This window comes from Brassica oleracea, chromosome C2 (assembly GCF_000695525.1).
Source record: "Brassica oleracea var. oleracea cultivar TO1000 chromosome C2, BOL, whole genome shotgun sequence".
NCBI classification, from domain to species: Eukaryota; Viridiplantae; Streptophyta; class Magnoliopsida; order Brassicales; family Brassicaceae; genus Brassica; species Brassica oleracea.
Window position 1 is genome coordinate 48,017,335 of NC_027749.1, and position 15,993 is coordinate 48,033,327.

General features: G+C 33.9%; 2 protein-coding genes across 2 annotated transcripts; one reads left to right on the top strand and one right to left on the bottom strand.

Annotated features, from left to right (window-relative positions):
• The first annotated feature begins 7,477 nt into the window (after positions 1-7,477).
• Positions 7,478-8,709, top strand: LOC106323069 (protein LIGHT-DEPENDENT SHORT HYPOCOTYLS 1). Its single transcript, XM_013761236.1, has one exon. The coding sequence runs from the start codon at positions 7,981-7,983 to the stop codon at positions 8,554-8,556; it is 576 nt and encodes a 191-aa protein (XP_013616690.1). The 5' UTR covers positions 7,478-7,980; the 3' UTR covers positions 8,557-8,709.
• A 3,911-nt stretch (positions 8,710-12,620) lies between these two features.
• On the bottom strand, positions 12,621-15,793 carry LOC106323067 (protein NRT1/ PTR FAMILY 2.8-like). The gene is made up of 4 exons (XM_013761235.1): positions 15,651-15,793; positions 15,334-15,551; positions 14,297-14,844; positions 12,621-13,611 (listed from the first exon to the last, which is right to left on the bottom strand). The coding sequence occupies exons 1-4, from the start codon at positions 15,760-15,762 to the stop codon at positions 12,771-12,773; spliced, it is 1,719 nt and encodes a 572-aa protein (XP_013616689.1). The 5' UTR covers positions 15,763-15,793; the 3' UTR covers positions 12,621-12,770.
• Positions 15,794-15,993: the final 200 nt, after the last annotated feature.

A 15,993-nucleotide genomic window follows, 5' to 3' on the forward strand; every position in this document is an offset into this window, starting at 1 on the left:
AGTTTTTGGCGAGAAAACTCTACTTTAAGTTTTTTTTGATGAAAAACATTATTAAATATTGTATAATAGTTGTGTGAATCAAAATAAAAGGGTTAGAATTTAAACCCTGGTCCTATTAGGGCCAACCCTATTTAAACCCTGTTTAAAAAATGAGGGTTAGGGTTACAAATGGGTTTGCAGGGTTAGGGCTAACCCTGTCACGTTGAGCCCATATTAACATCCCTATATGTATCAAACAAAGGAATCACATACTTGCCAAAAGCATGAAGTATTGTTATATGGAAGTTACTTATATTCTAAATTGTATTCTTTTAATAACAACATCATCATTTATCTGCCAATCATCATCTCTCGGCGGCCTCACTACCAAAACAACCATTGATTCCTCCCTCCAAATTCAAACTAGATAGTGTCCATCTTCAGCTTCCACCACCTTTTTCTCCTGATGCGGCCATCAGATCAGCAACCGAACCAGAGGTCAACCCAAAGCTCTACTCAACCAGCCAAGGCGCCAGCCAGGACATATGTGTACTAAAAATGTCATATCTTACAAATCAGGAGGGTTTAAATGACGAGGCTAATTGTTATGGATTCTAAACTCAAGAAGGAGTCCAGGCCAATTGGAATTGGGCCAATATTCACGGAGACAGAAGTTATGAATTCTACAAGTCAAAAGTTTCTCAGCCCGTCCATCTGCGAGTATCCGACTTTAGAAGAGGATTCAAGCCCAATGAAGAAGCGGCCTGAAGCAAATCCAATCATAGTAGTCAAGAGGAGTTTATCAGATTTCCAGAAAGCCCGAGATCAGGAGAAATAGCCACGGAAATTAGGAGTTATGATCAATTCCCCAGAACCGGCCAAACCGACGTCAATCTATGGAAAGTCTTCAACCAATTCAGTTTGGTTCGACCCAGAGTTATTTATGGGAACCAGGAGATCATCTTAACCAATCAGGAGGTATTCCAGAAGTCCTTAGCTGCACCAGAGCCCATAGGATCAGGCGGATCCTTAAAGAAGTTCTCAAACCCACCCGGAGCCATTTATGGAAAGATTGGACAATCTTTCGGTTTAATCACTTCTAACCCAATCAGCTCCGACCAGAAGACATGTTGACTAAACCAAAGCTACCAGGAGACATTATGCACGAGCCAGAGGAGTTCCACAAGTTCATACCATGCACCAGCCAACATAGGATCAGGAGGATCCCCATTAACTCCAACTTGCCTTATTTGGAGCTTCTTGCATTCAAACTTCAACAGCTCTTTTTCCTTGAGTTTATGCACGACCTCAGCACATTCCAAGCAGTCAAGAAAGTTCCCAGGAAGCTTAGTTATCCTCTAAAACCGTCCAGGTTCAAGAAAGATCAGATTTTTTACTTGGAGCCAAAATCCCACAAAAGGCTCCAACGGCTAGTTTCCGATTTCTTGCTTAGTTTTGATTTGTTTCCTTTCTTTTCTTTTGTGAACGTTTAGAGTCTTGTATCTGAGCATTATATAAGCTCATTGTCGTCCATTGTAAAGATCACCCTCAATCACCAAGTTAATAAAAAGTTTATTCAGTTTTTATCAAAGATTGTTCTTTGTATAAAATATCGGTCTTTAGGATTCAAAGAGAGATTCTTTGTTGTTCTATTGATTTCGTGAGTCTAGTTTGTTTGTGCAAATCAAACAAGCTCAGTACACAGATTGAGAGAGTCAATCACATCGTTTCCATCATCCATCAGATTGAGAGATTCAATCAAACATTCATCCGCAAATCCACTTCAATCAATCTTTTGATCAAGCTGAGAGTGATACACATCCAGCAGCTTGATTCCGCCATATCTATCATTTTCCTTTATTTATTTATCTTAGTTTATTCTTCGTAACATTCGTATCTCATTCATCTTTCATTTGTTTCAGGTTTTACAATCGATTTCAGACCATATCGACCAACCGGTCACATCTTTGGTTGATCCGATTTGAACCTCCAACAACCATTTGAGCGACCCAGCTTCTAGCCTGTAACATCTCCCTATCCATCACAACCGTGATTGCCTATTTGCCTCTTCTTTTCGATTCCACGCCAACACTTTCCTATCATCTCTAAACGAAACCGCCACTCCACTACAAAAAAACAGTCGATTCCGATTTTTTTTTATTGGGAACTCCGTCGGAATATCCCTTGTTTTCTTGTAGTTCTTCTTTCCAAACCGCTACAACCTGATCCCAACCCGGTAAAACCAGCTATCTACTCCACTCTTTCTTAGCTTCCACAACACCAAACTCTCCCGTAAAGATTTCAACAAAGGATTAAAAACTGTAAACACGTATTTGACTCGATAAAAGATGGGTTGGTATCACAATCTCAGGCCGTAAAATTATTTTTGAATCAGATTAAAACTAATGAGCATATATTATGCGTATTTTCTCAGACTTAATTAGATGCTTAAACACTGGATAATTAGTAGGGATGTATTACCATCACTTGCTTGTTTTATATTTTTGCACAGCATTGAATGAACGCAAATTTGGTTATAATATGAAAACTTACTTATTCAACGCTCTCTTAAAAAAACACAAATCGTTGATCTACCACTTTCACAAAATAGTGTAAATTATAATTTATATATCTTTCTGTAAAAACGTATAGATCGTATGTTTTGAACTTGATATATCAAAACTTAATCTGATGTAAGCGACTAGACGCTCTTACGTTTAGTCTATTACAAGCGTTACGCATGTACACACGTGTGATTTACGAACAAATCATTTACAGACAATATTTTAGGTATTGATGGAGAAGTTTCATACACCAAACCATAGTTACGGACAGGACTAGACAAACAAATACGAAAAAGTGGCAATTTCTAGTACTATGTAAAAACGGTGGATCTTAAAAAGAAAAAGAAGAATCTTTTAGAAAATGATAGAATGGCTATAAAGTTGTTGTAATATTCGTTACGTTTTTTTTGTTTGTCAACAATGTCGAGCTACATTGAACATTTATTTGTCGTGCGGGAGTGTTTGTTACGCCTGCGTGTAACATCCATTCTCGCGTATCTGTCATACGTTGTTCACTTGTTGGTTGCTTCGTTCATTCTAAAAGATAAAATAAATGTTTACATGTGTACAATGTTTCTATATAATTTAAAAGAACTCCTTAATGTCCGACGAAAATGTAAATATTTTTGGACATCTAGTTCTCATTTAATAGGGGTACGCATATTTATGTACGTAAGTGTCAAGTATGTATATGGGATGTGTACCAATACTTTGTTTGTTTTGGCTGGGAAAATATCGGTAATTCTTTAACATAGAAAAATAATCAACTGGTTAATGTACCCTAAGAGAGACACAGGAAAGGGGGACGGGAATCATAAATACACGTGAAGAGCATATACTATACTATTTTGCCAAATATGGAACAATGGTATTTTACTAAAAAAAGATGAAAATTAAACAATAAATAGTCTTGGTTTAACCAACAAAAGTTTCTTAAAAGCTTAACCCTATAGTGATCCATAGTAGTATGATATTGATAGGGCTTTAGTTTCCAAAGGCTGGAAATCTGTTCCCCGTAGAATGTTCTATCTTGGATTATCATTCCTATGGAGATCTCAAAATATATATATATATATACAACATGTGTGTTTCGTGATTGAGGGAAAGATTTGAAGTGATTCTTTAGCCAAAAAAATCACATTTAAGAATCGAGATTAACAGAGTTCGTATACAGCAAGAGATCAGTAAACGTGACGTTGGTGTCAAATCAAAACACTGTTTGCTTCTTGCTTCCCACTGACATTAATGGATTCTCACGCGCCATTCCGTGGCTCTACCTCTTGTTTAAAAGTCTCCCTATGTTTGATGTCTACTTTATTATTTATTGACAATTTTATTTTTTCACTCTTATATTGTAGATGCCAAACTTGTCTTGGATGATGATGATCTGTAAATTATCTGAATACATATACATTTTTCCAAGACAAATACTTCTTAGAATTACATGTATAAAACATAAGATCAATTTAGAGTAAAATAAAATGAGTTAATCCATTTTTATCAATTGAAATTTAAATCTGAGTAAACACTCATAACATTTAATATGGTTGCATGCATGGTTGTGGTAAAACATTATTTCTAGGGTTTAAGCTTTTTGGAAACAGTCACAGTTATTCTAAAAATCTGAATTTGGATCGACAGTTTAAATGGTAGTTTAGTAACAACAATCCTGTTGCCGTTTAACATTATTTGAAAGCATTTCAAACTTGAATCAGATATTGTGATAGTTTTTCAAAAAAAACATTTATTTTATAACACTAAGTACATTTTACTAATACTGACAAGATCAACATATATTTAATATGGTTTAAAACTTTCATCATATATGAATAGTGGTAACAAAACATATATCAGTTCAGTGTAAACTAAAATTGATCCAATTGAAAATAGTTAGTATTTATCCATTTATTGCATATTAATTTTAAACTAAAACATATTCCATATGAATCATGGCTATATATTAGAGAATGACTATCAGGGTCTTTAGTGAGGTTATTAGTGTGTGGACCTCCACAAAACTCTTAAAGATCGGTTACAAAAACTATTAATTAAAAACCAATTTTAGTGAGTTTTTTACATTGTTCACGAGCTCCACTGACTCATGGCGGTACGCGATTGTTTTGATTTTTAATTTTTAATGGCCTTAGGAATTCCTATATATTATGGACGTTCTTTTCATTGTCTGTTATGAAGTTTTTGGTCCAATCATCAGTTTGTAGGTCTTTTTAAATGTTTTTCTTTTCAGTCAAGCCAGCAGCCTTAGACCATTATTAACGTAGGATTTTTAGTACATGGTTCTTATCAGAATATAAGAATCAGACTCTTAATTTTTAATTAAAAAAGTTAAGAGTCGACTCTTAAATCTCTTATTTAAGAGCCGACTCTTAGCATTTTTAGTTAAAAATTAAGAATCGGGTTTTTATATTCTGCTAAAAACCATGTCCTAAAAACTCCCATTAATGATGCTATTAACTTCTTTGTTATTATTATTTTTTTCTACCATAAATTCTTACAAACATGTGCCAAAGTTAAATGTCATCGCCATTTTTTCAAAAGAAAAAACTCACTTTGTGTCACGATCCAAACTTCTGCCAATTCATAATTGCTTGCGATACTATAGGGACTTCAGAAAATTATCATCGGATAAAACACGATCTTTTAGTATCTTCTACAAATCTAGCATATAATCAATCCTCAAAAATTCTAAGTAACCACGCCATAAAATCTGATAGAAAACTGCTCGCTAAACCTTTCCCGCGTAACATGTGGAGTTAAGATTTCATTTCATACATGTTGTAAATATCAGCTGGAAATCGTGATAAATACTGGATGATTAATGTCACAAAATGCCAAATCGTTTGTTATTAAAAGACCTATATGCCATGAAATTCAAATCAAACTTCTCACATAATTGTGATTGTTTCAAAGTGCAAAACTCAAATGACGAAAGTTGTTAAAGGTAATCATTTTGTAAATACACTTTGATGATGGCTGTGTGTTTAGGATGATGAATTGAACTTAGACATTAATCTGTCAGTTATACTATGAAGAAAGCGAAGGGCCAAATGAAGGAAAACACTACGAAAACGAAGGTTTAACAAACATTCACACACGATAGTCTTTTAGAAGAGTCAAACAAAGTTGTAGACTATTGATTCGTCGCTACCACAAACTAGCAATAACTGAAGATCCCGGCAATGATTTTTCCAAATAGTTCGGTGCTAAAATTACTCTAGGAGTTATTGCCAAATTTACCACTTGACCTAGGCACAGATCGGATATCTGGATTTTTAAAAATATTTATGATTTGCTTCGTATGTCACGGATATTTAATTTTTTGATTTGTTTTACTTCGGAAAAATACGAATATTCGGAAAAATAGATATCCGAAAAATAAATAGATATTTGCTGATATTTACGAATGCTTACGGATATCTCATATGTTTTGATTAATACAAATAATCTTAAAATTTTGATACAAAATTTGTTTTGTAAAATAATTTTTTGCATGATATATATGATTAAAATTAAAAGAAGTAGTGAATCTACATATTTTATAAAAAAAATTGAACTTAGTTAACAATTATAATAACACAAAACTTAAGAAAAAAATATAATTATCATAAATGTGTTTTTTTATGTAATACTTTTATATAAGTAATAATGTGAATATAATTTATCAAATCATACGTTAGAATAATAATTATATAATTTTCTACATTAAATTTTTTAAATATAATCAAGATATACATGTATTTATATATTGTCGGATCAGATCGGATATTCCCTTCTCAAAATTTTAATATTTGTGATTTGCTTTGATTTTAACGGATATTGATTTTTAGTATTTGTTTTGATTTAAAAGTTTACGGATATCCGAAATTTTCGGATCAAATCGAAACGAATAACGAATCGAATCAAATTTAACGGATAAAATGGCTAGCCCTATTTATCACGACTACTAATGCCGCTGCTCAGTTGGCAGCTTTTACCATTGAGATGAAGCTGTGCACATAAAACTTTATTCAACTTGAAGCAAACAAAATAAGAATTTAATTACTTGGGGGTGGACATTAACGCATATCACAAAGGAGGCGTTGTTAGTTTTCCTTTCTCAAGAAATATAATCTAAGAAATGATCGAGTTCTTAACGGGATGTTATTCTGAGTTTATAACCTACGATTTTCGAAAAAGAAAAGATCGGAGTTTTTTTTACTGACCGGAAGTATCTGGACGAATTCTAACAAATTTTTATAGAAATAATATTGATGAATAGCATGATTTAGGATTTTCAAATAAGGTTTAAAGCATGATTCAATGCCAAATAACAGTAATTTTGTTTTATCAGAAATCGAACACATGACCGACGAGTTTATACGTTACTTACTTCTATTATTTGGTTAACTTTATTAAACTTGAAGCAAACAAAATAAGGTTTCGACTGGTAACATGATAACATGCAAAACAATTATGGTGTGGTAATGATAGTAACAAAAACCTATAAATATATAATTTTTTTTGTTATTACTAACTGTGGTATTCCAAGGAATCTAAGAGTTTAATTACTCGTGTTCGTATTGTCACAAAGGAAGCGTTGTTCTTTTTCCTTTCTAAAGAAATTAATTTAAAAAATGATTGAGTTCTTAAAAAATGTTATTCTGAGTTTTTAACCGATGATTTCCGAAAAATATAAGATATGAGTATATATATTAACGAGGTCATTGTAAAAGTAAGAAAATAAAACGAGGGAGGAAACAAGAATAATGCGAAATCAAAGTAATCGCATAAAGTATTGTGAGAACAAATAATTAAAATGTCGCTGCAAAGAACACAGACTCTTCCTCCTCATGTCATATCAATGTTCAACTTCAAGTTCCCCACTAGACCCATGGGTCACTCTCTCTTCACATATGAAATTACTCTTTTATACGCTGTGTAACAGTTAGTCTCCTCTTTTTTCTTCTCTCTCATATGTTGTACTCATCTGCTCTGTCTCTATCTCTTTAAATGACCTCCTAAAATGATCTCGAGTCTTGAAGCTACTCACTCATTATTCTTGACAAGTGTGATTTTGTGTATTGGCTCTCTACCGTCTCCCAAAGTAGAAAAGCTATAAAATAATAAACGGGAAAAAAAATCCTACTTTTGATATCTTCCAATTATATATCTCACTCTCTTCTTTTTCTATAAGCAGACACAAACTTTCACTTCTCTCTTTTTTCAGCTTATTCTTTCTTTGCCTCACCATATTTGCTCATATGTGTTTGTTTATAGTAATCTCACCATGACAAGCAGCTAAGTCCTTCCTTCTCTCTTTCTCTTTATTTAATTTGATTAATAATCTAAAGAACCTTATCTCTTTGATCCATATAAGAAAAGCAAAACCCTAAATCCGATTTCATCATCTTTTTCTACTTCCCAAACTCATAAACAAGCTATGGAGTTGATCTCACAGCAAGCAAACAAGAACCCTAATACCTTGACACAATCAACACCTCCTTCCTCAAGCCGGTACGAGAACCAGAAACGCCGTGACTGGAACACCTTCTGCCAATACCTCCGGAACCACCGTCCTCCGCTCTCTCTCCCGTCGTGCAGCGGCGCACACGTGCTAGAGTTCCTCCGCTACCTCGACCAGTTCGGGAAAACAAAGGTCCACCACCAAAACTGCGCCTTCTTCGGCCTCCCAAACCCTCCCGCGCCTTGCCCTTGCCCTCTCCGACAAGCCTGGGGTTCACTCGACGCCCTAATCGGCCGCCTCCGTGCCGCCTACGAGGAGAACGGTGGCCCTCCCGAGGCTAACCCCTTTGGCTCACGCGCCGTCAGGTTATTCCTCCGTGAAGTCAGAGACTTCCAGTCCAAAGCTCGTGGTGTTAGCTACGAGAAGAAGAGGAAGAGAGTCAACAGGCTGAAAATGCAAACGCAGCCGCCTCTTCAGCTGCAGCAACAACAAGAACAGCAGCCGCAACAAGGTCAGTCTATGATGGCTAATTACTCGGGTGCAACAGTATGATCGTATTCATATATAAAAAAAATCTATATAAAATTTCCCCACTTAAATATGTATTGTGTCTTATTTGCTTCTCTATGTGCTACTTCTTTGCAATTATCCTCGGATGCTGTTGTTGCTTTTGTAGTTGTTTATGAATAAAATAAATTATGATTATTCACGCTAAAGTGTTTGATCCTTTGTGTTTTGGTGTTTTTGAAAATTTAAATTCTAACCATCGGCTTGATGACAATTTGATGTTGATTACTGATACAGTTAGGGTTCATGTGTATTATATTAGTATGTTGTATGATGAATGGTGATATTGGAGGCACCTTGATGTATAACTCTGTTAGAGTTTAAGACGATGTATTAATCATATCTTTCCATGCGATGTTGATATATATGCTCCATGATCTAGATATGAATCAGTAAATGAAAGAATAGATATATGCAGATGCTTTATCCATGAATGTGTATGTATATGATTACTTTATGGTCAATCATTTGGATATACTAATAACTCGTCTCACTGATATAAACAAAACCGTGATAGGTTGATAGCTATTGTAGTCCTAAATTTGATGAGCAAAGCCATCTGACATGTTCTCATTAAATGCTTACTATTATTTTCATTGTCATGAGTTCATGAATTCACTGTTTGTGCTTTCAAAGTCACTTATTAGCATGAGCCACCTCGTGAATCAATTATTCTACATTTTGTTCAACGTATAAAACTTTCTTACAACGATCTCGCTAAGGTAGAACATTATTAGGAGAATAAACCAGGACTTAATTGACAAAACGATGTGTACTATTACGATTAGTGCAACATCAGAAAATTTCGTCTACAGTCAGAGAATCACAATTCACGAACCAGACTATGCAGACTCACAGCAACATTATTGATAGGACTAATTTTTAAGTCATTAGTTTATTTTATTATTATTTTTATGTTAAGAGACAAATGTATGATTTTTTGTGAGACAACGGATCGGTTTAAAATACCTGAGAGGATTTTGAAATCGGGATGAAATGGGGGGACGATCTCTGTCGAACTTTTTCGCCGTCGAGAGAGAGAGTCGGGAGAACATGCAATTGATTTTCAGAAAGATTAATCATCACCAAATTTCAGAACTAGTTATATTTTTTGAAAATTTTGATAGAAATTTCTGGTTTTGATTAGCAAATAAAAAGATTGATATTTGTATACATTAATTTTTGCCAAATGTAGATGTGTATTATCAAATATCAAATCCGTAATAAACAAATTTGTTTAGAGTTAGAGGATGTAGTATAGCAAATTAATGCACTAAACCTAAAATGGATCAATCAATATCTAAAAGTAAACAAACAAACAAGAAAACAAGGACAGCAAGGATATTTGAGATTAGATTTCTTCACGTGACATATTTGAAAAATCAGAGGAATCAGAAATGGAAATTTCAACTTGTCATACAGATAAATATTCGCAATAAAAAAAAAAATTATCATTAGGATTCACATATCAGAGAAGATCAAACCTCTTTCGATAGACACAAATAGGAATTCCCAAACAACCGACAGGTTGGTACGATGTTCTCAAATTTACATAAAAGTGAACGGTTTGGATTAAAAAGACTATGAAAGAAGTGCACCCGATGCGTACCACGTCTCCAGCGGGCTTTACTCAAATAGTGGTCCCGGTTCGAAAGCCAATCGCACGTGGAACCGAGTAAATTCTGTCCGGCTCGGTCCTCGGTGTACAATAAGATCGATAGGACCCAATTTTTTCTTTTATTTTTCTCAAATTTTTATTTGGTCTATAACCAAAAATATAGTAATAAAACTTTTTTAATTTTATCTCCACTCACCACCCCTCATTTTCCCCAGATTTGGGAAGAAGCCTAGTTATGTAGTCTTTTACACCTATTGTGTAATCATGACTCCAAAGTTTCACTTTCATTCCTTTATTTACATAAATCTCATATCAAAAGACAATAGCATCAGCACTGGTCAGATACCCCAATCCCTTTTTTTTACCAAAATTTTGTATTGATTTATATAATAAAAAATCGAACAATTAATAAATTGACAACATATTAAGAGCAACACCATCGGTTGGTCGCCAAAAACCAGTATCTAAACATAATCATAATAGTATTTTATTTCAATACAATTTTGTGATTAAGTTTTTTTTCTTAAGATTAGTGATTCAAAACATTACAAATAGAAGAAAAGTATCTAAAGAATTTTTGTATACTTTATTCCAAAAAACTTATCTCACATTCTCCCCTCTTTTTTAATTATTTTAATATTTTTATTTCTAAGAACTCCAGTGAAAAATATTTATTGGAGGTGCTTTAGTTAATCTCTCAAAGAAATTAGGAGTTTCTTGACCTCGTCTCTTTCTTTCTTTATCTTTTTTCTATTTTTAATTTGTAGAGACCGACTAAAAGACTTCCACTAACAATACTCTAAAATACATCGGCTTGCTATATTATTTATTAATGGCAATACGCCAATATGTAACTACAATTATTAATATTATTATAAAGTTTTGTGTATGATTTTTTATGAAATTGACGTATAAAGTTTCATTTATGATTCTGCATATAACCAAGATTTTCCAGGTATTTGTCATTCTTGCACTATATTGAAAATTAAAGTAGATAATCTTTGTTTACAATTTCTCAAATTCAAATACGTTTTAACTATAAAGTTTTCCAATAGAAAACGCAAATGCACTAGTTGATATATGTTATTCATTTTAGCAAATATAATAAAATCATTTACAGTCGCATTGTTTAGCATTTTCGTTGCAACACAAAAACTTTAGTTTCAATAATGTGAGCCACAAAGCTCCGTAGTGTAGTCGTTTGGGTGTGATACCATTTGTAAAGGCTCATCCATTAGCTATTTTTGTTTGAAACTTTTTTAATAAAAATTAATACTAAGAAATATTTTTTTTGAAACTTTTTTTTTTGAAAACTTGTTTTTTGAAACTTGCTTCTTAGCTATTTTAGAAGCTCAAAATAGTTGTTAATTTTTTTTTGATTATTTTTTCGGCTGATCCAGTCGGTTTCGGAAAGAACACATTTGGTGCAACAAAGTGGAATCGTTACTACACTGCATGATCTGAGTTTGGAATACATTACTACTAATTTATTCCAAAGGTAGACCGATCATCTGTTACGATCTACATACAATTTTTTCTATTTAATGATTAAGAACTAAAATTTAGTAGGTTATCACTCTTAATTTTTTTTTTAATAGAAACCACCCTTAATCTTTTCAGATTTAGAAAGCTTAATCGTAAATTCTTTCAAGATAAATTAAAAATAATAATGATGAAGTGCCTTTGATCATATTAATAACAAAACTAATTTATAATTTATAATTTATAATTTATTAGATGAGCCACCATTTTCTAGATATAAGAGTATACTAGTTTCTATGCGATGAAGCTGTTACTCGAAGCAAAATGGCGAGTGCATTTTATAGCAATGTACGACAATAATTTTGCCAGATGAGTTTACGTTGAAGTCAATTTTGTCGGCAGCCAATTGCACAATAACAAATTTTGGCTGGCTCTTGTAGCTCGTCTTGTCAGCGAAGGGACATTAATGTGCAACGTTTGACGGTTCCAAGCTCTAGCAAAGCACAAACGAGAGAAAGAAGAAGAAGAAGAAGAATAGCAAATGATATGCCTTCGTGTTGTTTATAATGTTTTTGAGACACTTTGGAAATTTAAAATAACTATAGTGAATAATTGTAAGGCCCATATCAGTCTTGTAATCGATGTCCCATTTGATCCAATACCGAAATAAAATCGAGACAAATATTGGGAAGGTTAGCTTAGTAGCAGGCATAATCCAATGAAACAAATTTGTGAAATTCTTAATGTGAATATATATGGGTTTTTGGTTTGACATTTTATTTTGTAAAAGTTATAGATAATTTTGCTGCAAAAAGAAATAAAAGTTATGTTCTTGGAAATACTAGAGTTTAATAAAAATTATGAAATCGTTAAGAATCAATTTCTATATAATAACAATTTTAAGATGAAATCATGATCAAAGCAATGAAACCAAAATGAACACAATATATAAACAACTCCAGTAGAATCTGAAAACTATAATCCTTACACACAATGTCTATGGAAAAAGCCTCAGTACACAAGAAATGAATTAAGCAAAAAAAAAAAAACGCAACCTCTAACCAGTAAAACAAAAGATGATTAGTGATCAACCACTTAACTAAAAATCTCTGTTGTCCTTGTTGTTCTCAGTGACAAACCTGGAAGCAAAAAACCTAAAATAAAGCAGATTCAAGACTTGAACGCCGCCTATTATGAAAAAATAGTACTCAAGCCTGTTCTTGTTCAAGTCTTTATCTCCTAACCACGAACGCCCTTCCTTGCGTGTCACGCTATCAATAACATTAATAAGAAGTGTGCATATATAGCTCGCAATCGACGAGCTCAAAAAGAAGATAGCTCCCGCGACAGCTCTCATATGCTCAGGCATCTTAACCGTCAGAAACTCCATCAAAGCCACGGCCGAAAACGCCTCGGTTAGACCCGCAAGCATGAACTGAGGAAGCAACATTACAATCGAAACAGGAGAAACAAAAGAGCCCTTCTTTAGAGCGGCTTCTCTTCGAGCCTTCTCCAAGAAACCTGCCACGAGCATACAAGCGATCCCCATCACGATACCTATCTGAATCCTTTGTTTCATATTTAGCCTTTGTTTGCGTCCTGTGATTTGCCTCGCTATTGGTAAAATGACACACTCGTATAGTGAGATCCAGACGGCAAGAGTGATCATGGAGACAAGATTCATCCATCCTGCTGGGACCTGGAAGTTATGTCCGAACGTTTTCTCCATCTGAATCGCTTGAAGGATACCGTATATGTTCTGTTGGTCAGTTAGCATGAAACACGCGATTCCTGTGACCCAAACTGGTAAAATTCCGGTCACGCACTTGAGGTTCTTTACTTGCTCCACACTGCATAATCTCCAGTTGTTCTTGGCCTTACCTTCTTCGTTTAACTCGTTTGGATCAGTTATTACCGCTGCTTTCTCAACAAACCTTAACCTGTCACAACGAAACATCAAAAGAAGAAAATGTTAGAGACTTGCGTTGCAAGAATCGATGTTAGACTTGCGTCGCAAGAATGGAGTCTATACACATGTTGTCCAAATTGACATGGAGTTTCCAACTTGAATCGTTTTCTATGTTAAATTTCTTATCTTGTTGTAAAGACAACTGTTAGAGACTTTACAGATTACAGTTACACTTACACATGTCAATGCCATTGTTTAGATCTTGCATTGAAAAGTGAAATAATATTCATCATTTCGAAAAGAGTACTAATTCAGTTTCTTGTAACCATGTAACTATTGTAAATTGTAATCACAAACATCAAACATAATTAAAGAATCTCCTCTTTATGTTTGCGTCTAGCATATTAAATTATGTACATACAAAATCTTTAAAATAGTAAATTCGTTTGTTCAATTGGAAAAACATAGTAACATGAAAAAAATACATTTATAAAAAGTTTCTTTTTCTAAACTGTGGATTGATTTAGAAGAAAAGACCATTTTAACAAATAGTAAACAAATTATATGTTATTGATAATAAATATTTATACTTAAATATTGGTAAAAAAAAAATATTATAAGTTTTTATATTGCTTCTACTTCAACAAGATAAAACATCATTTTATAACATGTAAACGCAAAAACAAATAAAAAAACATCTTATGTAACAAACTAACCTTTGTCTGTCTTGGACCAAAGTGGCTGAGGATCCATCACTAGAAGGGCCTAAGTAGAATGTTACACCTTCTCCAGATTTCACCTTACGTTTCTTACAAGCCGCGGCAACAACCTTAACAATGTCTGCGAACACACTTCCCTTAGGCTCCGCACAGATGTAAGTGTGCTTACCAATGAGGAAGGTGGTGACTGAGAGTGCAAGACAAGCCGTGGGGATCACGAAACCAATGACCCAACTGATGTTCGTCTGTATATAGACGACACCTGTCAGTGCAATGACAAGAGCCACGGTGAAGGAGAAGTACCACCAGTTAAAGAACGTTTCAAGCTGAGATTTGCCCTTTTTAGTGTCTGTATCGAATTGATCTGCTCCAAATGCGATGTTGCATGGTCTGATTCCTCCTGATCCTATGGCTAGTAAACCTAGACCAGCAAAGAGAACCGCAAGCTGCCAACGCTCGGGCGGGTTTGAACAATTTGTTGGATCTTTGCAAGCCTCGGGTCTTAAACGCGGGAGAGCCGCGGTTAGAGCAATTATTCCCATTCCCTATCATGTGAAATTAAAAAAAAAAGGATCAATCACTCTTTCCTTTCACATTTACTATCAGAGGTAAATCTCTTAGATAGCAAACAAAAAATATGATAGAAATAACAAATAAAAAATCTCCAAAATAACATTAGTTAAAAAGTCAAATGATTAAAAATCCTAATTTGAGAATTTTAGTTAAATATCTTTCTTCAATGGTACAAAAACCTCAGGCTATTTTTGGGTTTACACAACTGTTGATGATATAGAATAAAAGAAATATCATATTATCTTGAGTTTTTTTTCTCTTTTTAATGCTATTTTTAAATAAAAAAAGAAAATAATAATACGTTTTTTTTCTCAACAACCCAAAACAGGTTTTTACCCTTTTTAATGTATTAATTGAATCCTAGCTAATATGTTAATAATATCTATTTTGGACTAAAAATAGATCAATTTAGTTTCGCATGTGCACGGCTAGTTGGAATGAAGATAGAAAAGAAAATTTACGAGGAAAGAGGAGATGGAACCGAGGAGAAGTGTCCAGAATCTTCCGAGGTAAGCATCAGAGACAAAAGCACCTGGGATACTAAGAAAGTTGCAAGAACCAGACCAGATGTTGATGATGTTCACCAAGAAAACACCACCAAGATTGTATTTTGTGGTGAGATACACCGATAGATTCCCTATCAAGCTCATCGACGCCAGCTTCTCGAAAGACTCGTTTGCTTCACAAACACAATGGAGTTTTCACTTCATTCAGTGAATCTTCTATAAGAATAAAACCCTCCTAATAAAATCAGAAGACAATAGAGAACGTAACGAACCGATAATGTACTTGATTGCTCTCCATCCTCCTCTATGCTTCATGTCCGGGGCTGGGTTTGTAGATTCTTGATGAACATGTGGTGAATGGGTTGTAGAAGATTCAATGTCCATTTTGCTCTCTTTGATTTGAGACGAGATAAAGAAAAATATTTTGATGGTGTTTATAGATATGTTGCATAGAATAAGTAAAAGAGGGAGGAGTCATACAGTGTGTGTCCTACTTTCAAGCTGATTACTAGCGAATAGGGATTGCCTTCCAAGTTTGTTATAGATACTATTGGAAAACTATTTTCTTTTACTCAAATTTGTTTTTCAATAAGTATTCTCTTATTATTAATTCTG

Coding starts and splice junctions, on each gene's coding strand:
- LOC106323069 (XM_013761236.1), top strand. CDS start 7,981: ATGGAGTTGATCTCACAGCAAGCAAACAAGAACCCTAATACCTTGACA.
- LOC106323067 (XM_013761235.1), bottom strand. CDS start 15,762: ATGGACATTGAATCTTCTACAACCCATTCACCACATGTTCATCAAGAA. Junction 14,845..15,333: donor GTTCCATCTCCTCTTTCCTC/GTAAATTTTCTT, acceptor TTCACATGATAG/GGAATGGGAATAATTGCTCT. Junction 13,612..14,296: donor TTGGTCCAAGACAGACAAAG/GTTAGTTTGTTA, acceptor TCGTTGTGACAG/GTTAAGGTTTGTTGAGAAAG.